A 27,585-nucleotide genomic window follows, 5' to 3' on the forward strand; every position below is an offset into this window, starting at 1 on the left:
CATTTGGGACAGAGCCCATCTATCCTCTGACTATCTCTGGTAAAGATTTGCCCAGCCTGTAATGTGTTTCCCTGTTCAGATAGGTAATCATCCATAGTTTACCTCAAGCTATGCTCTTATGCTCCCTAAGCCCGGATGGTATCTCTTCTGGTCTACAGCATCCTTGACATGTTTTCCACCTCATTCTGCTGGAGGCCTCACAACTGCAGAGTGCATCCCAAATGACACCCCACTCCCTACACTGTGCCTTACTTTTGATCAGACCCCAATGGGCCCTGGTCAAAAGTAGTGTACTACAGTATATAGGGAATAGGGTGCTATTTGGGTCGCAAACGTACAGAAGATTAGTTGGGATTTAACTTACTCATACAGCACAGTGTTTTAATCAAAGCTATAATTATAATGTAGCTTATATACCATACTTTTTTTCTCTCAAAGTTTAGTATTTCAAACTCATATGGCAATGATCTATTATTTGGGTTAAGTGGTTTTCTCCCTTATACCATAAAGTCATATCCATACATTGACAGGCCTATTAAAGGGGCAGTGGTTAAAGTATATATTTTCATTAGTAAAGCTGCTGCTGAAATCATTTCATACAAATGATTACGTAAATGGAGACCCCAACCCCCCTTGAAATTTTAGATTTTTGTTATTTTTCCTCATCATGTAATTGTGTAAGCCATTTAGATAGCTTGCGTCCCAAAAGGCACCCTATTCCCTGAATAGTGCTTTATATTTGAGCAGAGCACTATGAGCCCTGGTTAAAAGTAGTGCACTAAAATAGGGAATAGGGTGCCATTTGGGAAGCATGCATAGTGGATCATCATATCATGGTGCAGGTTGGATATGAGCATGACTTAAGTGTCAGTGTAAGAGGCCTGTCTGGTATATGATGGACGATCCACTCGGCAGGAGTTTGAATTTGTGACCACACTCTGTGCCCGTGTCAATGAGTGGACATCCATCCATTGCCCTGACTGGCCCTGCTAGTGTCAGCACATAGCCTACACACTCTGGAAGAGAGGGGAGAAGAAAGATAGGTGGTCCCACTTAACCCATATCTTAGTGGTATTCACAATCACTGATCATGCCTGTCAGTTTCAAACAAGTTTAGATGGGGAGAATTCATAGCCCATTTCTTATGTCACTTTGATATGAGATTGTACAAAATTATGAAACACTTATTTTCAGAAAATGAAATAAAACGTTTGTACTATTTGTATTGACTGCAAAAAAAAACAAGTTTAGATATGATGCATACAACTTGTTTACCCCACAACTTGACAAACTTGAAATGTCATATTAAGTCAACTTCCATTGAAGCCAGCCTCTGTATTACGTATTGCTGCTATCTAGTGGCCAACGGTGGTACGAGACCAGACGTCCTGTGAACTTTCACTCCTGTGTCACATGACACACGCCAAGCCAACATGGCGACGGCAATGAACAGAGCGGCTTTGTAGGCGGCACATTCAATCCTTTAGCATCCGTATAAAATTATTGACACAAAATTGTATCAATGGTGCGGTCTAGTACCAGGAGACCTAAATGATATACGTGAACAAGTGAGTTTGTCGGCTTGAAAAGGCTTTGACCAAAACTTACCGACCCTGTTATGGAAGACACGATACAGCCTAAAAGAGAAGTAGGTTTTTGTTTACTATCAAGATGTAACTTGCAGGGCACACTGTAGAATCCAAAGCAATCCGCCCATGCACTGCTACCAATGTATCCATGAACATGAAACATGCAAAGGTCCATATCTAATGCATATTTTGTGTGATTCCTTTCTTCCTACCTGCAGACATTTTTACGAGTGCGGGCTAATAGGCAAACGCGATTGAATGGTATGTAAACATTTCATTTTTCCTTTGAAGTTCAATACTTTTCATAAGCATCTTACACGTTTATATTTTTCTTAAGGTAATTTATTTATTTCTAACTGCATTTCTGGTACAACATCCTGTAGAATTACATCATATATATATATTAATGAAGGTATCATGATCTCCTCATCTGCAACTTCACAAAGCCTACTTGTATGGAATGACATCATTAGAGCCTATTTTTTTATTTAACCTTTATTTAACTAAGCAAGTCAGTTAAGAACAAATTCTTATTTACAATGACGGCCTACCAAAAGGCAAAAGGCCTCCTGCAGGGACAGGGGATTAAAAATATAGGTCAAAACACACATGAGGAGACAACACAACACTACATAAAGAGAGACCTAAGACAACAACAGCATGGCAGCAACACAACATGGTAGCAGCTTCATTATCTTGGTGAAAATGGTACAATAATGTTCTGAAATAATGCCACTATTGGCTTGTGACACGATTCAATCATGTGTATTTAGGATATTTCCAAAAATAAGTTATTTCCTTATCAAATAATATTCTATTCATATTTATTAAGTAGCCTATGATTATGTTCTAAAACAGTTTTATTTTATACTTTTTCAATACACTACTGAAAATATCACCTGCACTACAGTTGGAATTGTCAATACAAGTTGAAGCAGCAACTGGCGACGCGAAAGTGCATCTTCAGTTTGGTGACCAGATTTAGTAAATTAAACATTTTATTTAGTTATGTAGCTGCGTGCAAAAATGTATATGTTGTACGGAACTACCAATTCTCTCTCTAGCCCTTTCAAATACTTATAAATGAACACAGAAATGTATTACCCCACCTCAGTTTTTGTAATAGTAGCCTATCTAGTTATTTTAGAAAGTCACCAACGGTCGGTAGCATATGCTGTTGCATGCACTTTATGGCCATGGTTGTTCATGCGGTGGTTACAGTGTATTACCGATCAAACATTGTCATGAGGTCTGAGGCAAAGCCATGGGAGCAAACAAGTTTGGTACAGGGACAGACAACATTTTTTACATGCAAATCTGATTGGATACAGTGTTTTGATTATTGAAATATCAGCCTGAATTTAGCTTCCAGAGTTGCTTTATTCTTTCTGAGGTCTAATCGGGGACATTTCCAGGGACAGGCTGTCGCTGGAATTCAGGGACGTCTGGTCACCCTAATATTCAGAGTGGGAATACAGAGTCATAGGTCTGAATGGACCAACTGACAGAGAGTCTGAGTCTGTGGGACCTTGACCAGGCAGGGTGGCCATGAGTGAGGTGTCAATCTGTCCTGTGTTTGGTTGGATTGTGATGGGTGTGACCCTGCATAGCCATATTCTTGGCTCTGTCATCTACAGTGGGGGGGAAAAGTATTTAGTCAGCCACCAATTGTGCAAGTTCTCCCACTTAAAAAGATGAGGCCTGTAATTTTCATCATAGGTACACTTCAACTATGACAGACCAAATGAGAGAGAAAAAATCCAGAAAGTCACATTGTAGGATTTTTAATGAATTTTTTGCAAATTATGGTGGAAAATAAGTATTTGGTCACCTACAAACAAGCAAGATTTCTGGCTCTCACAGACCTGTAACTTCTTCTTTAAGAGGCTCCTCTGTCCTCCACTCGTTACCTGTATTAATGGCACCTGTTTGAACTTGTTATCAGTATAAAAGACACCTGTCCACAACCTCAAACAGTCACACTCCAAACTCCACTATGGCCAAGACCAAAGAGCTGTCAAAGGACACCAGAAACAAAATTGTAGACCTGCACCAGGCTGGGAAGACTGAATCTGCAATAGGTAAGCAGCTTGGTTTGAAGAAATCAACTGTGGGTGCAATTATTAGGAAATGGAAGACATACAAGACCACTGATAATCTCCCTCGATCTGGGGCTCCACGCAAGATCTCACCCCGTGGGGTCAAAATGATCACAAGAACGGGACTCAAATCCTGCAGTGCCAGACGTGTCCCCCTGCTTAAGCCAGTACATGTCCAGGCCCGGCTGAAGTTTGCTAGAGAGCATTTGGATGATCCAGAAGAAGATTGGGAGAATGTCATATGGTCAGATGAAACCAAAATAGGCTTTGTTACTTTGGTCCCAGCTCTCTGCAGGTCAATCACTAGGTCCCCCCGTGTGGTTCTGGGATTTTTGCTCACCGTTCTTGTGATCATTTTGACCCCACGGGGTGAGATCTTGCGTGGAGCCCCAGATCGAACTTTTTGGTAAAAACTCAACTCGTCGTGTTTGGAGGACAAAGAATGCTGAGTTGCATCCAAAGAACACCATACCTACTGTGAAGCATGGGGGTGGAAACATCATGCTTTGGGATTGTTTTTCTGCAAAGGGACCAGGACGACTGATCCGTGTAAAGGACAGAATGAATGGGGCCATGTATCGTGAGATTTTGAGTGAAAACCTCCTTCCATCAGCAAGGGCATTGAAGATGAAACGTGGCTAGGTCTTTCAGCATGACAATGATCCCAAACACACCGCCCGGGCAACGAAGGAGTGGCTTCGTAAGAAGCATTTCAAGGTCCTGGAGTGGCCTAGCCAGTCTCCAGATCTCAACCCCATAGAAAATCTTTGGAGGGAGTTGAAAGTCCGTGTTGCCCAGCAACAGCCCCAAAACATCACTGCTCTAGAGGAGATCTGCATGGAGGAATGGGCCAAAATACCAGCAACAGTGTGTGAAAACCTTGTGAAGACTTACAGAAAACGTTTGACCTCTGTCATTGCCAACAAAGGGTATATAACAAAGTATTGAGATAAACTTTTGTTATTGACCAAATACTTATTTTCCACCATAATTTGCAAATAAATTCATTAAAAATCCTACAATGTGATTTTCTGGATTTTTTTTTCTTCTCATTTTGTCTGTCATAGTTGAAGTGTACCTATGATGAAAATTACAGGCCTCTCTCATCTTTTTAAGTGGGAGAACTTGCACTATGGCTGTCTGACTAAATACTTTTTTGCCCCACTGTATATCACACATTATGGCTAAGTATAGCCAGAGGACCATTTTGAACACAGCCTTTGCTGACAGCCCCTTCACACTGTGGACCAGCTTCAGTCTGTAGCCTACATGGCTACAGAGCCAAGCCTGCCCATTGTTGACCCACTGAGTGTGATAGCAGGGCTATGGTAGGAGGGTCGGGAGCCCTGGCTGCCCCTGTGTGTCTCCCTCCCTGCTTTTCCCTTGACCTAGCGCCTACACGAGCAGAGGATCTATTAACCCTTGACCTTCTTGATATGTTAACAGTCGATGACCTCTGCTGGTGCAGGCGCTACGCCAAGGAAAGTGTCAAAAGTGCTCCCCTTGGACTGCACAACGGAGCACCCCTTGCCCCCTGCTGCATTCGCCACGGTAAGAGCCTGCCCCCCGTCCCCTCAACACTCCCCAGCTAGCTTATTGCAGGCCCAGGCTCCCTCCATGCCTCCGTTGACATTTAGCGTACGCTCGCCTCGGTAGCAGCCTCAGTGCTGAAAGGAAACGGTGCCGACTTTGTTTAAACTCAAGCCTCCATTAATGTCTATTACCTCTCATGTGGAACCTGAATGATTCTTGGGGGGGGGGGCTTGTGCCGTGCCTAATTAATCGTCCCTTTCAGCGTTTAATGACGCCCTCCTCGATTACCATCAGCCGTTCCCTGGCCTGGGAGAGAGAATATGAGGAGTTGTCCCAATCTCCCTGGAGTTATGGCGCGTTGTCCCTCCTCTCGCCGTCCCTCTTCAGGTCCCCCATGGCCCCTTTCGCAATCACAGCCACCTAAAGATTAATGTCCCCGCACGCCATTTGCAGTTAAGAAAAGCCGACAAAGACTTACGGCGCAATGGCTGCTGTTCTGCTGTGTTAAATTTCTAATTATGTGGGGGGGTCGTGACTAGAGAGATAGACGTGGAAGGATTGTTCATTTCAGTCACGTGACCTAGACCTACAGTAGACCATCTTTACCTGTCATCCTGGAGAAAGAGGAGGAACCTTCTAGGTTTAGGCATCTTCCTAAAACACTGTTTGGACCTATGAAGAGAATAGATTGCCCTCTCTTTTTGTCCTGTCAATGTGTGAGAACATGTAGGGGTAATAGACCATAGTTGTGGCACCGTGTCTGGTTCTCCTGAAACAGTGTTCCCATGAAGAGTAGATTGCCCCCTCTCTTTGTCCTGTCAATGTGTTAAAGGCCTAACATTAGCGGGTAGACTCATGACATTAGAGTAGTTGTGGCACTGAGGATGGTTGTCATGACGGCCTCCCCGCCCGCTTTTGTAATTCCTGATCTTCTGGTACCAGACTAAATGCTGTGGCGTCGTCTAGGAGACCTGGGGCGCAACGATTCCCCTCCACTCCGCTGACCCGCGTTATTCCCAGCGAGGCAGCAAACTTTTCTGACATGTTGTGAATGCCAATAGCGTTCACTGCTGATCTTCTGCCAAGCAGAGGAGAGCGCCACGTAGTACACAGCTGGAGGACAGAGGTAGAAAACTCCCAATAGGCTACCATGAATTTACAGTGTGTTTTTGGTCCATGTTACCATATTAAAAGGTTGCCTCTGTCACAACCAGACTTTCTGCTGGGCTGTATTGCCTGCTATGAGCCTGGTTATCCACACTGACAGAGGGTTTAATATGATCAAATAACTCATTATATTAGATTCTAATCAAGAACATTCAATTCATTCTGTTTTTTTTGGATTGCGTCCTTTTTTTTTGCTGCATTTCAACCAATCATGTCATTGTAGCCGCATGGCTGTCTGCCGAAGTCGATGGACTTTTTTTTCACCTAGCGATGTGATAGTTCAGGACGGAACTTAAAACAGAGAAATACAAAAACAAGTCAGATTTCCCCATGTTTCTAAACACCTCTTCCTCTGTTTCTTTGTGTTTCAGCACGGATTGGGAAGATGAAGCGCCGGAAGCCAGAGGATGGGCAGGTATGTCCACTGTGCAGCGCGCCGCTGGCAGGGACAGAGGAGGAGATGAGTAGGCATGTGGAACAATGTCTGTTCAAGGTAGCCTCACGTCCGTACCCGTTCCCCCTTAGCCTCAGGCCCCTCAGGCCTCTAGTCAACCAGTCACCTCTCTCTAGTCACTGGTCACCACCACGCTATCTAGTATCTATCAACTCTGCTCCCTCTCTTTCCCCTAGACTTGACACGACATAGACATGACAAAGACTCATAGACACATTGTCTGACAGCCTCTTCTTTTAGTTGTTCACCAAACACTGAACCTGGGCTTCTCCAGTCTTAAAGAAAGATCTTTCCTCTGCTTTCTGCTGGTAATAACATCTTAGTCATATTTTAGTAGCAGTTAGATGTTCAACTGAAGCGTCCAGGGGAAAGAATCATTAGTGTAGGCAAATACTTCTCTCCTGTCGAATGGTCCGCCCACCTCTCTCTCCTGTAGGAAAGTCTTCTTCCTCCTCTGAAACTCTGGTTCCTAAATATAATAGATGGCAAGTGAGGTATCCTGACCAACTCAAAGATTCATGTTCACTCACACTGTAACACGTCATTAGCTCCCAGAACATAATGTATTTATTTATAGTCATGCTTTCTATAACGTCTGCCCTTAGTTTGGTGATGGTTTTTCCAAATTTCACAGATCCATTAGTTGTAGTTCTATCACCTATTGTACCTCATAGCTAGTTTTGTATTAATAACAAATATATAAAAAGTTTTGATAAGCATTTTGGTGATATAGTCTACTTGGAATTCAAAGAATTCAGATCGTTTTTGGTTGATCATTTTGATTATGCGAGTAGTTCCAAATTCTGACATAGGAGAACATGTATTTTTCTACTCCAAGCCCTACCCTGTGTCTGGTTCAGTGTTGACAGTGTCTTTGTTCTCTCAGAGGGAGGGTGCGTTTGCTGAGGATGACTCTGCAGACATGGACGGAGAGAACGGGACCCGCTTCGAGGAGTACGAGTGGTGCGGCCAGAAGAGGGTCAGAGCTACCACCCTGCTGGAAGGAGGCTTCAGAGGTACACTACAGTGACACTATACACCTATGGGCCCTGGTCAAAAGTAGTGCACTATTAAGGGAATAGGATGCCATTTGGATCGCAACCCTATTTTTCACACTAAAAAATCAATTGGGCTACTTTGGTTCAAAACATTTATGTCACATTTGAGAATCAATTAAATGTTTAGGGTGACTGAAAGTATAAGAGTCTGGAAACCCAGTGCACCAAATGGCTTCCACCACAGCACTCACTCTAAACGCTCTTCCCCGCTAGTCCCAAGCCCCCTCAGTAACAACAACAGAGTGAGGCAGTGTATCATTGCCTTTTAAAAGGACGTGACTGGGTGCAGAGGCTAACATGCCTACCATGCCCACGATTACAGGGTGGACAGCTCTAGGTTTATATGCCAAATTACACCCTATTCCCTATTTAGTGCATTACCTTTGACCAGGGCCCATAGTGCACTAAATAGGGAGTAGGGTGCCATTTGGGATGTGCCTCTGGCTCCAGCTACAGTGTGAGGGCATGTAGCCCCGGTCCAGGCAGGGGTCAGCCCAGTCCGGCCCTGGCCCCAGCCTCTTTAGGAGAGAAAGGAAAACACATTTAGCTGTGCAATTGACCTGTCTGAACCGGTGAGGAGTGATGTGTGTGTGGAAAGGAAAGGGACCAGTGACCCTTTGGGTTCCCCTCAGCCCAGCGATGCAATTATAGCCATGGACACAAAGCTGCCCGCTAGGGAACACAGACTGATCTCTCTTTCTCTCATATTCTCTCCATTTTTTTATCTTGCTCTTTCCTTCTCTATTGCTCTCACTTTCTTTTTCACATTCTCTCCATCTCTGTCTCCCTCTGAAACATATCTTAGCCCACATCATCAATAGGAAGGGCTAGAATTCAATACATAGTCCATTATCAATAGTCGTTGACAACGAGACGGCATTGGGCTGTTGATTACATTGCTCATTAAATTGTATATATTTTAATTTCTCCCTCTCCAATAGTGACTTTTAAATGTAGGTTATCAAGCAACCAGATAGATCTAGTTTAGTGATTTAGAAGCTGTAATACATTGATCCAGCCTAGCCACTGTGCTCACCTACATGATTTGTGAATATTTAGTAGGCCATTGGTCTGTGATCAATTACTAGTGTAGTCCGCTTAATTGGACAAGTGTATGATTTGGTCATAGGTCAGCGTTCATTATTTCATGTCTGACAGACAGGCCTTACTTCATTGCTAGAGAGAGCTGTAAAAATGAATTGGCTACAGGTCCTCGTGGTGTGTCTCTGGAGATCACAGGAAAGTCAAGTCTTCTCTAAGGGCCTCTTTCAACCTTGCAAAGTCGCTAAACCCCCCAAGTCCCCAAATTCGATCCAGAGTAAAACTGCATTACAAAGCCCAATAAGATGTGTGCCTTTTGGTCCCTCTCGCTCTCTCTCGCTCTCTCTCTCTCTCGCCGCAAACCCGTCCAGACAGACAGACATCAACGGCCTACAGATCAGTTTGAATTCTCGACTGAACCTCCTGAGGCCGTCTGTCTGTCCATTCATCTAATGAGCAGTAGACCCCTTCTGGCGGGCTGTGATAGCCCGACGTCCTGTGATGTGACACAGATAAGGGCTGGTCAAAGTCAGAGGTGCTGGTGATACCACTTGAAAGCGACCCCCTCCCCCCCAGAAGCTCAGAAGGTGGATTTGCCTTGAAAGCTCTGCTGCAGTCGACCATGGTTCAATGGGTCCAGCCAGGCAGAATCCACCATCCATCCAGCCCACGGGGGGGTGGTTGATGCGGAGAGGAGAGACGGAGACAAGGGGCTTCAATTGGATAAGAGGCCTAAGCTATCCTCTGTGAGACACCAGCACCAACACTGACACCTCTCTCCCTTTGAGGGGAGGGAAGAAAGGCAAAGGGAAGCCCTTTAAACAGCACAGAAAAGTCGAAGACAGTCAGAGGGTGGGAGGAAAATCGAACAGGAACACTTTTCTGCTTGAGACGTGTGGGGCCCTGGTCCTCCTGTGTACATGGCTTATGAGGACCTGGGAGACAGCTCTAAAGGCTGCTGTATTGATGAAGAGGGTCAGATCTGATCCCTACAGCCTGATAGTGAAGACCAAGGCTAAGGGGGCCGATCCGGGGAGAGGGGATTTGAGTCCGCTGACTGAAGATGGCACCAGGGGTATAAGGCAGCGCTTTCTCCTTTGTAAATGGGCTTCAAAGATGGCAGCCATCTTTGTTTCTTCCATCTCTGTCCCATCATCTCCCCAGACGTGTCCTGTAAATGCCAGTGCGATATGACGGCCTTCGACCAGAGCCGACTGGGGAAGGCTGATAAGGGCTATCAGCGCCATGGCGACCGGGTGTTGTTGGTCAGGCTGTCTCTTATGTTGATTGGCCCCTTGACCCTCCCTCGCTGCTCACAGCTCAGAAACCTAACGTTGTCTCTGACTCTGTTTCCGTGGTAATAGGTGTCACGGTCAGGTCCATGTTACACAGGCAAGAACACATGTATTTTACATGTTCAAGTCAATGAGATGCACAAGATTGGTTATGATAATGAATGTGGTGGATATGTTTAGGTGCACCTGTGTGTGTGCCGGTGTGCAGGGATGTGTGTGTTGGTGTGTCTGTATATCGACCCTGGCTGATCTGCCAGAGAGGTGGGGCGGAGAGGAGGAGGAGGAGCGGAGAGGAGGAGGAGCGGAGAGGATAAATAAATAATGAAATAATGTGACTGAAAGGCAGTTATGGTGGCGCTGACCTTTTCAGGGGAGATTAGATTGCCTGCCAAGACTGGTTAAAGGGAGAGATAGGGGCTGAGCAGCAGGACCAGACCATGCTGGCCAGCCCAACAGCATGGCTGAGTCCCAAACAGCTCCCTGTATAGTGCATTGCTTTTGCACTCTATAGGAAATAGGGTGCCATTTGGGACGCAGCCCGTGACTTAAGACTGCGGTAGTCCTCTCATCGTCCTCTCGTCTGCTCGTGGGACAACAACAGGGTCTGACGCTTAGACTTTGGACACTCCAATTTGGGCTGGATGGTTAGACTGCATGCCACCTGCTTTTATAGCATCCCTTGGTTTTACTTTCTAGCAGTCAACTATCAGTGTGATGGGGATCTTGTTTTCCCAACTTGTCTTTATAGTCCTCTTCCACACTTACCGCTGTGGTGAATGAAGATTGAACTGGATGGAATGCAGCAGTAGTAGTCTGCCCATCTCCGTCAGTTCCAGTTGGGGAGAGTATATTTAAGGGGAATATTTATCCATGTCCCACTGGGTTTAATGCTAATCCCATCTAGTAAAACTGAACTCTGGAAAGTCCTCTTTTTAGGGGCCACTGTGGCCCCAAAACTGTTGGGGGTTGGGGACAGTGAAAGCATCGAGAACCATTCTTTCTTGCCACCACTCAACACCACAGCCTTTTAAAAATCAATGCTGTGCTATCTCTCCCATCCCCTCCCATCTCCTGGCTCCAGCCATGCATCGCTAACTAGCGATGCATCAATACCCTGATCAATTGATTGGATTAACAGTGATTTCTGGTTCCTTTCAACCCTCTGTCACTTTCTCCTCCCCAATGTGCCTGGTCACTGGACGCCATTAGTGGGCGGGACAAAGGGACAGTCTGTTTATTTGTTTTGGCCTCTCCTGCGTGTCACCAGTCATTCACAGTAGATTCATGAAATGCTGGGCATCATTTGCAGTGTATTACCTTTGTGGCCGCCAGAACTCCCTCCCTCCTTTACAGCAGCCTTAGAGGTATTCCCCAGGTCCAGGTGGTTGACTGTGCTGTGGGAGAGAAAAAAATATTGGATTTGAAAAACACATTTTCAGCCTCAGCGTAGAGACATATGTGAACAATGGCTGTGGTGCAGTGGTGCATCAATATGTCCAGCCTCTTCCCCTCCGAGGAGGCCGGGGGAAGCGCTGTGCTAAGGGACTGGAGCTGCTGCTGGAGAAAAGAGAGGGTGAAACCCATGTCCCTGCCTGCCACCAAGGATAACCCTTTTTACAATTCTCCCATGCTTTTTAGTGATCATATAAAAGAGACCTTTTAAGTTTGATTTGATCCCTGTGGCTGGGTGGAGCATATGTGAACAATGTGTGGTGCACACGTATGTCTGTTCAGCTGCTGGTGGCGGAGACAGTAGTACCAGACAGCTGAGGGGACCAGTGGGCAGCATAGGAGCCTGTCCTATCCAGATATACCACACCACCACCATGCAGGAACCTTGAAGTTATTTAAATAGTATCTGCCCACTGGTCCCCTCAGCTGTCTGGTACTACTGTCTCCGCCACCAGCAGCTGAACAGACATATTTGTGCACCACAGCCATTGTTCACATATGCTCCACCCAGCCACAGGGATCAAATCAAACTTAAAAGGTCCCTTTTAACACTGAACAAAAATATAAATGCCTCCAATTTTGTGTTAGATAATTTGGCAGTACGTCCAACCGGCCTCACAACCGCAGACAACGTGTAACCACGCCAGCCCAGGACCTCCACATCCAGCTTCTACACCTGTGGGATTGTCTGAGGGGGGGTGTTCTGAGGAGTATTTCTGTCTGTGAGGGGAAAACTCATTCTGATGGGCTGGGCCTGGCTTCCCAGTAGAGACCTACTGGGTCTCTATATGAGAGACCCAGTAGGTCTATATGAACTGTAAAATCTTAAAAATTGGTGCATTTTATATTTTTGTTCAGTATATATGATCACTAAAAAGCATGGGCACATTGTAAAACGGGTTATCCTTGGTGGCAGGCAGGGACATGGTTTTACCCTCTTCTCCAGCAGCAGCTCCAGTCCCTTAGCACAGAGCTTCCTTCAGCCTCCATGGAGAGAGGGGAAGAGGCTGGAGGAAGACTACCTGTCTTCTGGGTCTCTGTAGTAGGTTGGCCTTAGAACCTCTATCCATGTCTCTACCTAGCCTATGTCTTAATATGAGCCCATGCCATTTTTTATCCTTAACATCCGAGTTTGTTTGTACTCCACCACAGCATTGTACCATCTCCTGTCTTGACATGAGTCAGCTATCAGTGTCCAGCCCTAGATGAGTGGGAGAGTCAGCCCCTGACCACTCAATCAGCACCCAGCACTGTGTGTCTCTCAATGGCAGCACAGGCAAGGTGAGAGGCAGGGCCCTAAGTGGAGCTGAAAGGGCCAGTCAGACAGCAGCAGGAGTTTGTCTGGCGAGCCGCTCATCACAGGGTTTATAGAGGTGCCAGTCAGACCTACAGCCAGTCAGTCAGCCCCCATAACCAGATAACCAGCCATTGGCAGCTGACACAGCCCCTCCCTCTTGAAAATAAAGGAGAGCCGCACACTCTAGGAGCTCAAATGCAAAAATGTAATATACGACGTTTTGACAGCTAAGCTGTCTTCATCAGGGTATGATCACAAACGCTGCGGGAGGACTCGTTTATATAGTATCAGAAGACACACAGGTGTCTGTAATCATGGCCAAGAGTGGCCTAATATCATTGGTTAATTCTCAAATATTAAAATGGCATACAAAGAACAGCATACAAAAACAAATGGATAGCATTCGATCATAGATTCATTTTAGACTACACCAGCTTACAAACAATTACAATGGCAAAGCCACAATAATCACAAGAATGGCTCAGATCAAAGTCTACGTATTCTCGCGGGGCAGAAATCTCAGAGACCAATTGGTACACTCTGATTTACCACCCCAAGATATTCCTGAACAACGTCTATTTGCGCCCCTACTGGATGGAAATTACAAGTGTAATGGCTGTGCTCAATGCAATAGCACTTATAAATGCAGATCCTTCAAACACCCACAAACAGGGAAATCGATCCCAATCAAAGCTGTTATCACGTGCTCCACTAAGGCAGTTATTTATCTGATAACTTGTCCTTGTGGTAAAAATTATGTGGGTAAAACAAAGCGCGAATTAAAAGTACGTATCTCAGAGCATCGTAGCACCATTAGGTGCAAAAACTTGACTTGCGGCCCACTTTTTGGAAGCAAACCACTCGATTTCGTCTCTGCGTTATATTGGCATCGAACATGTCACCCTCCCTAGGAGAGGGGGTGACCTTGATAATTTATTGTTAAAACGAGAGGCTGCCTGGATCTTTAACTTAAAGACCCTTGCTCCCTTTGGTCTCAACGTGGACTTTGATCTGAGCCATTCTTGTGATTATTGTGGCTTTGCCATTGTAATTGTTTGTAAGCTGGTGTAGTATAAAATGAATCTATGATCGTATCCTATCCATTTGTTTTTTGTATGCTATTCTTGGTATGCCATTTTAATATTTGAGAATTAACCAATGATATTAGGCCACTCTTGGCCATGATTACAGACACCTGTGTGTCTTTTGACACTATATAAACGAGTCCTCCCGCAGTGTTTGTGATTATACCCTGATGAAGACAGCTTAGCTGTCGAAACGTTGGATATTACATTTTTGCATCTGAGCTCCTAGAGTGCGGCTCTCCTTTATTTTCAAGTTTTCTACTCCGCTAGTCAGCACCTCGCCTAAATAGGTGTGCGTTTCTTTTTCTTCTAGACAGCCCCTCCCTCTGTCTGCCGCTGACAGCCTCACCTGGCCAACAATACTTCACAGGAAAGGAGGGAGAGATGGCAGCATCTCAACATGTCCATTTCAATCAATGTGCTTGACCAGCAGGTTTAATAGACTAACTCAGATCTTTGTTACCCTGCTGGTCTACATGTTTAGAGAGAGGGATAGGCAGACCGGGTCTTAGAGGAAAGGCTACTGTTTGTTGGAGGCCTGGTTTGCAATGTCATCCCACTTGAAATGACAGAAATGAATGTTTCAGAGGTTGTGTAGTATACCAGCCATACTCAACTGGTGGTAAGCATCCGGACCCAGAACGGGCTCCTGTGTAGTTCAGTTGGTAGAGCATGGCACTTGCAACGCCAGTGTTGTGGGTTCGATTCCCACGGGGGACGAGTACAGATGAAAGTGTATGCACTCACTACGGGGGTGTTAAATGCTGATAAACTAGATGTACTCCACCAGCTCTGTCACTACTGTAAGTCACTCTGGATAACCTATCAGAAATGCCCAGTTTATCAACTAGTAGCCTATCTAGCTATCTAAATCTTGTGGTTATCATGGTCAGATTACGTGCCCATGGGCCTTGATCCCCCGGGGGCCCCATTGATTTTGTTGAGTCACTTCGGGTATCATATGAACTCACATAAGACATGGGAAAATGTGTAGATTTGAAGGAAATGACCTTTAAAACTGCAAAATGTTCTCTCCACCAACAAGAGGGGTGTGAACAGTTTGAACAGTGGGGTCCCATGGGTTGCGAGGTGGGGGTTTGTTACTACGCCGATAAATGACATCCATCCAGACCTTTGCCACCTAGGACATTTCTGGATCTTCCCAAATAGTAGTTGAGTACCCCTGGTATGTACAGTATTTACACACATGGTTATTTTCCTCCTCAACATTGACAAAGGTTGCATGGTCTGAAAGAGCCTAGACACTGACGCCCACCTCTGCCCCCCCGTCCTCTCTCGCCTCCCTCCATCTCCTCAGGAACAGGCTTTGCCATGTGCAGCACGAAGGAGAACCACGACAGCGACGCCGACCTGGACGTGGATGGAGACGACACGCTAGAGTACGGCAAGGCCCAGTACACAGAGGCAGACATCATTCCCTGCTCCGGAGAGGACCAAGGAGAAGCCAAAGAACGGGAGGCCCTGCGCGGGGCGGTGTTGAAGTAGGTTCTCACTCCTACTCTACTGTACGCTAGTAAACTCTACTCTATCGTCACCTTCTGCTTTGTGGCGTTGTGCTCCTTCTCAACACATAGCATTGTGTTTCTTTCTGCTCTTCCAGTGGCGGAATGCCATCCAACAGAATAACGCCAGAGTTCTCCAAATGGGCCAGTGATGGTGAGTTGAGGCTTGAAACAAGATGTCATCCTCTGTATTTATGGTTACCTTATTGACATTTTTCGACCGTATTGATGAATGTTGACGTCGGTGCTAATATCTCCCCGTCTTTCTCTCTCTCTGCAGAGATGCCCTCTACGAGCAACGGGGAGAGCAGCAAGCAGCAGCCGCCTCAGGAGCCCAACGCCGCCTGCTCATCCTCCAACGTGCCCCGGACCTGTAAAAACAGCGAAATAGAGAAGTAAGAATCATACCCTCTCTTCTCAGCCCCTTAACCCCCCCCCCACACACACACACACACCTGCCAGGCTGAAATCCAACCACTGCCTCCCCCAGCCCTCTCATATCACGTTTCTATTACTCTCAGATGAGTTTCTTTCCTTCCTACGCCTGGCCTGTTATGTCATAAATGATGCATTTTGTGTGGTCATTTTTTTCCTCCTGTGGTGAATCTAGCGAAGTCTCACTTCATCCCCTGGTCTGATCATAGGACAGTCCCACCGTATTGATCCCGCTCTGTAGCTGTGTGCTCCATCTGGGCCAGACACACAGCACCACGCAGGAATCCTAATATCACCCCACACACTACCTCCCCCTTTTGCTACCTAGCCGGCTACCTCCCCAATTCATTACAACCTAATCATGTGGAATTGTTTGCCTAGCTGCTGCTCTACCATCCTCCAGGAGTGTTCACTTAGTGGAAGGTGGTGCACACATACACACACACACACACTGGGCCTGGGGAGAAGTAGCAGGCTGGCAGACCTCCTAGTGTAGTAGAAACACCGTCTCCCCTGCCTCCCTACCAAGCACCAGATAAATGTGAATAATATGTGCATGGTAAAGGGCAGCCTCTCTAATTCCCTCATCTCCGTGTCCTCATCCATATTCCCCGACAAGCGGTGCCCGGAAGCATGGCCAGCCCCTCTGAATGGGTAATTGGGGTCAGAGTAGCACAGCTAGTGGAGAGAGGGAGGGGGACTTTTGTTGATTGCTTGCTTCTGCATGTCTGGCATATTCCTCCTCTTGCTCTCCATTTTGGCTCAGTTGCTTCAGTTTCCCCCACCCCTATCTTAAATGTGGCCACGGGTCGGAAACTGCCTTCTATCACAATCTCTCTGTCTCTTCTTTCTCACTCCTTCCTCTCATCTCATTTGACTGTTTCCTTTCCTCAGTGTCCATTTCCCCAGCACTGCTCACTCTGACTGAGATAAATGTATGTTTTGGTTCCAACAAAGCAGCCAAACTGCTCCATTTCCTATTCTCCCTCAGCCGCCATCATCATCGACTTCCTGTGAAGGGCGTAGTAGTAGTACCATCGTAGCAAGTGTTTTATAAATCCACACACACGATTACTTCCTGTTAACACCCGTAGCCGCACACACACACGTCTCCACTGACTGTGTCCTCTTGGCAGGGCTGCCCTGCCTGTCTGCCTCCCCGGCAGGCTAAATGCTTCATTGCTCAGTTATCGGAGAAGAGTTGCTCTGGCCACATATTAAATATCAGCCTGCTGTTGGAGAACTGAACTGGTGCATAATCAGAGCAGCTTGAGATGCATTGATCTCGATTGCGTCCCAAATGGCACCACCTTATTCCATACATAGTGCACTGCTTTTGACCAGGGCCCATAGAAAAGTACTGCACCATGAAGGGAATAAGGTCCCATTTGGGACGTAGACCTGATCTGGGCTCATCGGTGCACTGTGATCACGTATCTGGTCCGATCTCTCCCTCCCTCTCCCCTGGTTGAAGGTGTGTGTACCCAGGATAAATGTGTGTGTGTGCAGAGTGGGGGGATGAATTCATCAGTACATGCTCTGTGGCAGCGTCATTATGATCTGTCTGTGTGGCAGACAGACCGACCGAGAGATGTAAACACAGTGACTGTCTGTGGGATAGGGAGGGAAAGCCTTGTGTCCATCAGGAAAACAGTGTAGGGGTTTAGGCAAAAGGGAGTGTGTAGGAATAGTGAGTTTGCGGTGTGTAGATGTCTGTCCGTGTCAGCTTGAAGCTAGACGGGGGATTGTTCCCTAAGTGGTGAGGCCAGAAGCATGACAGCTTAGGAGATTGATTCATCGCTGTAACTATGTTCAAACTCTCTGCCTCCCCTCTCGTACACACGCACACGCTCGCCCTCAGAGACACCCAGACACACACTCGCCAAAGAGAGAGAATACTGCTCTGCCATTATATGAAGGAGTAGGGGTATTAGGCGTGTTAGGCGAACTGGGCATAGATCACTCCTGCTGGTTGTCAGACAGAAGGAAGAGTAGGCCTTAGCCATGAGAAGGGCCTCCTGCCTGCCCCCTGAATCAGCTTTATTAGCTTAGCTATCGGCTGCTCTGCTCCAGACGTGACACACCTGTTTATTTAATATCATATTTCCATCAGGCAGAGAGAGGGAGAGGTTTACCAACCAGTCTGCTTTGGAGCACTGACTTTGCGTCTTAAATGGCACCCTATTCCCTGTATAGTGCACTACTTTTGATTGTGCCCTATGGGGGAAAGAAAGTCAAACGTAGTGCACTATGTAGGGAATAGGGTGCCATTCAGGATGTATCTACAGACAGTCACAGTAACTCTCCAGCTGAACCTATATTTCTGACAGATATTTAGCGTTTTTCTCCCTGCCTGCCGTTGTTTTCTGCTAGGCCTTATTTGATCAGGTTCCACAGGATGTTGGGAGGGTATTGTATTATACGGCGGGAGATGTCATTTGTCAAAAACAGAAAGAAGGGTTCTTCCGGGAATAATAGTTTAACAGTCCCTCCTTACTGTCTGTTGGCTCATTGGGAGGAACAAGCCTGTTTGATTATTTTTACTATTGTCATAGACAAGACAAGAAAGAAATAATAATAATAAGTACATGAGTTGACGTCATTCATTCCTCAACAGTACAATGTTGCTTGTATGTTGTTACATTCTGACTTCTGTGCCAAAATCTAGAAAACAAATGGGCATGCAGGGTTTTATGGGCAATTTCCTGATGGAAAAGAGACTTAATGTGAGAATCCTTTTAAAGAGTCCAAATAAGGGATTGAATGATTTCAGAGGAACAACTTTACTGTTTGCAAAATGCGTATGGCTTTTCTCAGCCCTCGATCCCAGATGAAAATGAGATATGTCTCCTTTCGTTACGTTGATTCGGTGTGTGCGCTCGTGCGTTTTGCGGTAGTGAAATCTCTGATCTCATCGCAGATGGGTAATGATCTCTTGGCATCGGGGTCTCCAGCCCCACTCGTTCCCAAACAAGATAAATGAGCTCTCCAATGCCGCCAATGTGATTGCTGCAAAATTTCATGCTCAACTTGAAACAATGGCAGAGATTTCCATGTAGCTCCGCAAATAATTGAATCTGTCCTCAATTTATATGTGATGACTCTACCCAACCCCCTCCGTCCTCCTCTGCCTCTCCCCCTTCGGACCCTGTGAGAGAGAGGAGCCCTCCCCCTATAGCCATCGAAGACCATCCTCACATACATATGGCTGGAGCTGAAGAAATCAGTTGGGACTTTTATTTCTGGTGTCAGTTTAGTTAAGGCCTTAGTTAACCAAGCTGAGGCAGCCATGGACTGTAAGTCTCCCGAGTGGCACAGCGGTCTAAGGCACTTAGGGTTTGATCCCGGGCTGTATCACAACTGGCCATGATCGGGTGTCCCATAGGGCGGCGCACAATTGGCCCAGCATTGTCCGGGTTCGGGAGGGGGCTTTACAAGTAGGCAGTCATTGTAAATAAGAATTTGTTCTTAACTGACTTGCCTAGTTAAATAAAGGTTACATTAAAAAAGAAAAAGAGATGTCCCACTCTCCATAGATATCCTTTACATTTTTGTTGGAATGTGTGGGTTTTGTTAACTAGACCTATGTTCTGACTTGATCTTAGTCTTCAACAGTATTCACGTTTTTATATGTAAATCTACATTTGAGTTTCCGAGGGTTTATAAATTCAACGTCCATTTTTGCATAGGCCTATCACACAAAGATGTTGTATGTACAGATGACAGAATTACATGGGTGAATGGGGAAGGAGCTGGACGTGGATTAATCCCCATTGTAAAAGGCTTTCAGTCCCCTGGGTCTCTCCTCTTCCCTTTCGCCCGTATCTAACTGTAATTACACCAGCCAGTAGTGTGCTCAGGAGGCCACCACTGGCCCTCCTTGCCTGCCTCTCTCCCTGCCTGAGAGATGAAAGGCTGGGATATAGGTGGACGCTAGATGAAGATAACGGGCTGATGGAGATGGATTGCAGGGGGGCAGAGGCCCGGGGAGGGGGGGGGTGCAGGGAACCTAGCAAGGCCGGCTAATCAAATGAGAAATGGGCGCGAGGCACAGCCTCTCGCACACATTCAGACTGAACAAAGAACACTTAACGGGGAAGAAGGACGAGCTCCCTCTCTCTCTCTTTCTCTATTTCTTTCTCTCTCGCTTTCCATTCTGTAGTGGTCAGAGGGGAGGATCACCGCTGAGATGACATACACTGAGTGTACAAAACTCTTTCCATGACATAGACTGACCAGTTGAATGTGCAAGACATAAAGACTTATGTCAAGTGCACCGGTTTGTGTCAGGAACTGCAATGCTGCTGGGTTTTTCACGCTCAACAGTTTCCCGTGTGTATCAAGAATGGTCCACCACTCGAAGGACATCCAGCCAACTTGACACAACTGTGGGAAGCATCGGCCAGCATCCCTGTGGAATGCTTTCGACACCTTGTAGAATCCATGCCCCAACGAATTGAGGCTGTTCCGAGGACAAAAGGGGTGGGGGTGCAACTCAATATTAGTAAGCTGTTCTCCTGCTCCATCTTCCCCTTCTGTTGCTTCAGGGATTGTGTTCAGTAGGGAGAACTTCTGAAACGGTGCCCTTCTGAACACAAGCCCAGGTAGTCCTCCAAAGACCTGTAGTGTCCCAGCTACACAGAGCTGGTGTAGCAGCCAGGGACCTCTTGCATGATGTAGTATTTCAGGTTAGATTGTAAGTCTTATAAGGTTTTATCTGTACTCAAGGCTACTACAGCTTCAGTGCCCCACAGAGTCCCACTGTGGTCAGAAACCTAGCCCAGGCCTGATTCACGGCCATGTTTTATGGCCACAATGTTTACTTTACTTGTATTTCCCTTAGCATAACGTATAGCCAATAACTCATCTTATAAATAATTTCAAGTTTAGCACAGGTTGTTTGGTATATTATAAGCCACTATCATAACATGGATTTTTCAGGTGTAGCGTTACAAATGATAGTAGTTTGGAGTCTAAGAAAAAGTTTAGCGAAACGTGAACTGCGTAGACCATCTTCCTTTACCAGTCAAGCTAAATTGTAATAATTTATACACAGGCTTATGCCCAGTAAAGACACGGTTACCTATCCATGAAGACAATAGAATGAGGTAGAGCTGTAACGTGACAATGACAGGGAGTCATTATGTCAAGGTATGCTGAAAGTGGTATATAGATAGTACTAATAATTGCTATGATCCAGTTTAGTAATGCAGTGCATGCCTGATGTCCAGCCAGCCTGCCTGTCTGTGGTTGGGTTGGGGTTTGGTTGGGGTTGGCCCCCCTGATACAGTCATCAAATGGTTGATTACTTTCAGCCCGGTGAGGTAATCCAGTCCCCTCTGCCTAGTGTGTAGTAAACCAGGGGCACACACACTCCGGTTCACCATCCATCTCCAACGGCTCAGCCCTCCACATAAAAAAAGATTAAAACCCCCTTTTATTGCACGAGGGAATTAAATAACTTTTAGAATGTGGTTTCTTATAAATCACTGGCTAAATGAATATTCATTGTCAACCCGCCTCGTGTCTGAGAAAGAGAAGGGCTGGTCTTTATAGGGAAAAGTTTTACTCCGTGCGGCCCAATGACAGTGTTGGTTGAGTGAACCACCGCAGGGATTTATGAAGCTGTTAAAAGGGAAAACAGCAGGCTACGGAGGACAGCGCTTCTGGGGCTGCTTTATAAGCAGGCACGCTAATCAAGACTAAATGCCTTTTTACAAGCTCCTCACTAATAAGAGGAGATTTTAAAGCTTTATTGCCATGGTGTCACAGGACAGGAGACAATGACTGGCCTCTCCTTTCTGTGGCCAAGGTCTCTGTCCAGTCAAACGAGTTTCAAGTTGACTTGAGTCACAATCAGCTGCATTTAATTGGACTAACACGAGACAAAGGAACATTCAAGGTCTTGAAGTCATATTCGGCTTAACTCAAATGATGCAACCTTCCGTTAAGAAAACATGACATTGGTGTGAGTATCTCTATATGAAAAGACAAAAACAGTGCTTTATTCAATGTAGCTATCACCCTAGGTAAGTAGCCTGTCTATCTCTTCTCCTGTACTGTGTATGTGGTCCTCAGAGCCCTCACTCCTCATTGAACAACCACACAAGGCCGGTAGTATAATAAATGAAGCCATTGGTAGCCGAGGCAATGGGCCCTCCGACCGACCACTAATCGGAGTGGGGGAGCGCTCTGCCTCCCGCTGAGAGCTGGTCCAATAGTAAATCAATATTGTAGATCAGCGCTCCATCTGGCTGGAAAATAAGCGGATCACCATAAACATCTGGCCAGCGCCGCGTCCCGGGCAATCACTGAGGTCCATATTGACTTAGTTATTGCTCGTTCATATGCTGCAGGACAGTTTTAAATGTACATTCTCCAGGCAGGGGCATTAATCAGGGGATATTTAGTGGAGGGCCTGAGAGGTGAGGGAGCTGTAAATCCTGGGTCAGTCAGTGTAGGGATAGGACCTGGGAGGATACAGACAGATAGACAGCTGTTGAATAGGGACGTGTCATGCACAGTATAAAGACAGCTCGGTGTCCTGACAAGCAAGGACTGAATGAAAAACTTGACCAGGAACAATCTCAAATCAATCAGATACTGGGACTGAGGTAGAAGATTAAGAATGAACGCATAAAATGGCCACCAAATACCTTGGCCTCTTCATCCCTGCAGTGCTGCTTCCGAAGAGTTAAAACAAGAGATTCAATTATGTAATTGTACTGATCCTTTCTCTTTGAGTGTCACTGTGACCCAACCCCAGCTTTTCTTCTTTACAGGATCACAGAGGGCTCGACAGCCACCACGTTCGAAGCACTAAAGGCTCGTATCCGGGAGCTGGAGAAACAGATCCTCCGAGGGGACAGATATAAGTGTCTCATCTGCATGGTAAGGAACCACTACACTCCTTTCTTCTCTGGCCTTCCATGTGCTTTTCTCTCTGTCTCTATGCATGTCTACCATAACAGAGTTTTTGAACCCAAGCAACCCACCCATCCACTAGTATACCAACTCTTGGGTTGCCTCCCAAATGGTACCCTATTCCCTTTATAGAGCGCTACTTTTTTTTAAACTTAAGTATATTTTTTTACTCCCTTTTTTTCTCCCATTTTCGTGGTATGCATTTGGTAGTTAGTCTTATCTCATCACTGCAACTCCCGTACGGACTCGGGAGAGGCGAAGGCCGAGAGCCGTGCGTCCTCCGAAACACAATCCAGCCAAGCCGCGCTGCTTATTGACACAATGCCCATTTAACCCGGAAGCCAGCCGCACCAATGTGTCGGAGGAAACACCATACACCTGGTGACCGTGTCAGCGTCCACTGTGCCCGGCCCGCCACAGGAGTCACTAGTGCGCGATGAGACAAGGACATCCCTGCCGGCCAAACCCTCCCCTAACCCGGACGACGCTGGGCCAATTGTGCGCCGCCCCATAGGTCTCCCGGTCGCGGCCGGCTGCTACAGAGCCTGGACTCGAACCCAGAATCTCTAGTGGCCTTAGACCACTGCGCCACTCGGGAGGCCTGCAATAGAGCGCTACTTTTTGGTCAAAAGTAGTGCACTATATAGGGACTAGTGTGCCATTAGGGATGCAGCGTTGTGGTGTGCAGGCAGAGGCTTTGTGTTGACGTTCACTGTCTGGTGGTTGAAGTGATTCCTGCATGGCCTGAAAGTCAGCCCTCCTCCCTCCCTGCCCCCTGATGTGTGTGTCAGAGAGATTCTGTTGCACCAACTGTCGTATAACTTTGGAGCCCCAGTTGGAACCAGCCCATTGAATTGGCCAATTACCACCCTGCAGCTTTGAGGAGTTTCTCTGACCATTTCAACTGATGGTTCTTTATCATTTTTGGGGGGGGGGGGGGGGGGTCAATAAGTTAACTCCTGTCTTATAGTTATTGATGTCACCTTGGTGATTGACATCCATCAATGCATCCACTTCCTTGAGAGTTGATTATCTGTCATGTCCCTAATGACTGGCTCAGCTGTTCTGGTCTGAGAGAGAATCAGACAACATGGATGAACAACATCTCACACCTGACCAATCAGAATCCTTTCAGAGGTGTTCTGAGAGTGTTGTGGTGGTACTTAGACCCCACCCACCCTGCCATCCTCTCACCCTGCAGAATGAGTGAAGATGCCAGATGCCTTGGCAACCCCTGGCCCCGGCCCACGACTCTGTGAAAAGCAAGCAATTACTGACGCCTGCCCCTCCTAAAGGTTGTCTCAGCCCCGGGGTGACAGACAGGAGAGGAGAATGGATGCATATTGATAACTCCTGCCCTCCGGTGACCATCGTAAAGCTCATTTGTCATTACTGTCGTCTCCTCCCGTCACAAATCTCACTCAGCCAGGCTGAGGAGTGAAGAAGCTCTTCACACCTGTTTGTTGACTGGGTTTTGTTCTCATTTTTTAGAAGGGTGAGGAAATAATCTATGCAATGACCTGAACTTCTAACCCACCAACAAAGTTGGTCAGGAGTTATATTTGACTGCTTACACCTCATCACTCATTTTGAAACACAAAATGGCATGGGCTTGTTAGGCAGTAGAGTTGAGGATCTTTCTCTACAAGCTCGTCAAGGAGTTTGTTTGTAGTCTGTGTTATCTGAACACTTGTTAAGGCATCATACAGGCAGACCACCTCAGCAGGGTCCTTGTCAGTGAATCTCTACCACCTCCTACTGTTGCTTTATGGAACTGGACACTAGATGGATGCATTGGATTTCACATCATCTTCACATTCAGTGTTCCCTGTTCTGTTTCAGTACATTTCATAGAAAGAACGTATTCTGGCCTGTAAAATGATCTATAGCTTATTTTGACCAGAGCCTGCCACAAGTCTCAAACACATCACAAGATCTGCAACAGAAACTCTTATAGGCCTCTCTCTCCAGTGCCGCCTGATGTTGTGTGTGTGAGTGCATGTGTCGGTGTCCGTCCAGTCCAGTCCGTCCGTACCCGTTTCTTTCTATGCTTTGTAGTCCGCCACATTCTAGTGCTCAGCAGTGCCCCCTCTGTACTTCCCTACAGAGGAAGAGATTCCAAACAGACAGGGCTGAAGACAAGAATCTGGGCCAATGGGGGCGGGCCCTCGCGGTAACAGCGCCAAATGAGAGGCGGGTTGCTGAGAGCTCAAAGCCCCTCCCCCCGCTGAGCATTTACTGTTTGTATAGAGGCTACGTTATGGGCTGCAGCGGCGGCGGGATTAAACGGCTGCTCCCGCTCCGGAGGGTAAGGCTCTCTGTGCTCATCCACCCTCCTTCCCTCTGCCCGTCTGCTCTCTGGGCTGGCCGCCTCCCTCCTCCCTGCCTGTGCTTCTAGCTGTGCTGCCTGGTGCTTTGGTTTGGTGCCGTCGTTCGTCAAGACTTGTCCAGTGTTGTGCCGTGTGTGCCTGCAACCGTGCGTTTGTGTCCATTTGTGTCAGTCCACACAGTTCCCCTTTAAACTGTTATGCTAATGTTCTGTCTCCCCCCTTGTGGCAGGACTCGTACACGATGCCCCTCACCTCCATCCAGTGCTGGCACGTCCACTGTGAGGAATGCTGGCTCAGGACTCTGGTGAGAACTCAACACCAATCCACCCAGCCTCCACAACACATCACAACACTGCTGTTGCATGGCAACACTACTTCATCACATTACAGCCACTGATTATAGAACAGTTTCATAGTGAGCGAACTTCCCACTTCTCTCTCTCTCTCTCTCTCACTCTCTCACTCACTCACTCACTCACTCACAACCCTGAAGCAAAGAGGTCTACTCTAACCTCTGAATTATACCCTCTTAGGTGTAAACACACAAACTTAACACACACCCACACTCTTGAGCTATGTTTGTTTTGTTATTCCTTTTTTGTAATTTGGTCGTTGGTCAGTGATTAGCCAGTGGAAGCTTTGGATAATGAAGTAAATTATTTACATCATTTTGTCGCATCTGACCACAAGGGTGTAAGTACCTCTTCTCCTCTCTTTACAAACACAGTAGTGAGTCCCACCTAACTCATTAACCCCTTATTGTACAGTACAGTAGGCCCAACCAGGCAGCAAAACCTCCAGGATCTCTGCTGTATGTTTTGGAGAAGATTTGTTGTCACTAAGGCACTCCCTCATCCTCTTCTCCTATTTTTTGCTACTACACACGGCAGCAATTCATAAGAAAATGTTTCCCAGCTACAGGTCAGCCCCCCTCATCCTCCTCCAATACCCAATATATTAAATATGCTGCTGTGTGGTGGGAAGGGGAAGTCTGAGGGGTGGATAACAAATGTGTGCCTGCTTCAGCAGCTTGTTCCTAATGTGGGCATTCAAATGTTGCCCGAAGACAGCAATACAAGCGTTGTGCTTCAGGGCTCCCCTCATCTTGATCAAAGTAAATGCGTGTAACCATCAGACCTTTTTTATGAGTTTAATAGAGCACGGCAGCTGGCCACACCGTACACCAGGCTCATTAAGATCAGATAACTCTTTTATTTTATATGAAGAACAGGAAGAAAGGACCTGCTGGAACCTGGTTGCCAGGGTGCAGGGTAGGGGGGGGGGGGGGGAATATAATGTATATGAATATATGTATAAGAATATAAGAAGGCGGCTGGTACGGTAGCTAGTGTGTCTGGTTTTATTCACTTTCAAAATGAACCTGTAGGCTGTTAAGACAACGAGAGCTTACCAGTTTGGGCTTGGTCCAAGACTCCCTAACAGTTTTTGTGTTACTGCATGCTGCTGTTATGGAGACCACCTCTACTCAAGGCCACCCGCCATCTCCTTAGCCTGGTCATCTCTAGACATGAGCAAACCTGTTGGGAGCCACAAATCCTCTTTGCACCGTGGTGTGAGAGCTGCTCGGGCCCCCAGCTGCCCTCCGACTCCTGGTTCTGGCAGCACAGAGACTGTTTGCTAACAGCTGTGTGCTGCCTTGTCTGGCGGAGATTTATTTACCCCTTTCTACAAGCCAGGGCCTAACCCTGTGCACTCAGGTTTACACACACACACACGCAGGGCTAACCCATCCCACCACATCAGTGTGTCAGGGCTCAGTGTATGAACTCTGCCCCCTAGTCCAGTAACTCCCACTGTGTCCTCTGCATACTCTGACAAGAACCGTTAGCCAGATAGATCACAGGTCAGTCAGCGAGTATCTTTCAGACTTTACATACACAGGTCCCTGTGTGCTGGAAGTTGACTCTCACTCTGAGCACACACACGGGTAGTAGACTATACCTCTTCACAGTTTGGCTCCAGTAACCTTCCCCATAACTCTCATTCCTCTTTCCTGTTAATGAGTCGGTGACAGGAGAGCAGTGAAAGCAGGTAGTCTACATGTCTTTCGTGTTTGACCTGGTGTCAGCACTTGTAGGGGGAGGGGTTCAGCTAGATGACACTTGGCAGGCTCAATCAAACGCTCAAAATATTTGAAAGAAAACAAATTTGAACACAGGTCGGATACATGCCAGGGTAAGGGTTCAGGGCCCAGATTCACAAAACCTTAAGACATTTCTTCTTAACTGCATTTTTTCCTTAACTATAGACTTATGGAGAAAGTAAAGCAAATGTTCTATTCC

At 46.6% G+C, this 27,585-nt stretch overlaps 1 protein-coding gene across 8 annotated transcripts in view; it reads left to right on the forward strand.

Moving 5' to 3' along the window:
* Positions 1–27,585, forward strand: part of LOC139550777 (E3 ubiquitin-protein ligase RNF220-like) — a 163,847-nt gene that overhangs the window by 131,716 nt on the left and 4,546 nt on the right. Inside the window, exons 6-15 of one of the 8 annotated variants that reach the window (XM_071361915.1) lie at positions 1,808–1,850; positions 5,135–5,239; positions 6,760–6,881; positions 7,729–7,858; positions 15,389–15,572; positions 15,692–15,747; positions 15,874–15,988; positions 22,811–22,919; positions 25,060–25,260; positions 25,512–25,586. In XM_071361915.1, the coding sequence (XP_071218016.1) occupies positions 1,808–1,850; positions 5,135–5,239; positions 6,760–6,881; positions 7,729–7,858; positions 15,389–15,572; positions 15,692–15,747; positions 15,874–15,988; positions 22,811–22,919; positions 25,060–25,260; positions 25,512–25,586 (1,140 nt within the window). Of the gene's footprint in view, positions 1–1,374; positions 1,649–1,807; positions 1,851–5,134; positions 5,240–6,759; positions 6,882–7,728; positions 7,859–15,388; positions 15,573–15,691; positions 15,748–15,873; positions 15,989–22,810; positions 22,920–25,059; positions 25,261–25,511; positions 25,587–27,585 lie in introns of those variants that run through there. The other 7 variants (XM_071361916.1, XM_071361918.1, XM_071361917.1 and 4 more) reach the window with 7 other exon arrangements.

The sequence above is a fragment of the Salvelinus alpinus genome, chromosome 23 (genome assembly GCF_045679555.1).
Source record: "Salvelinus alpinus chromosome 23, SLU_Salpinus.1, whole genome shotgun sequence".
Classification (NCBI taxonomy): domain Eukaryota; kingdom Metazoa; phylum Chordata; class Actinopteri; order Salmoniformes; family Salmonidae; genus Salvelinus; species Salvelinus alpinus.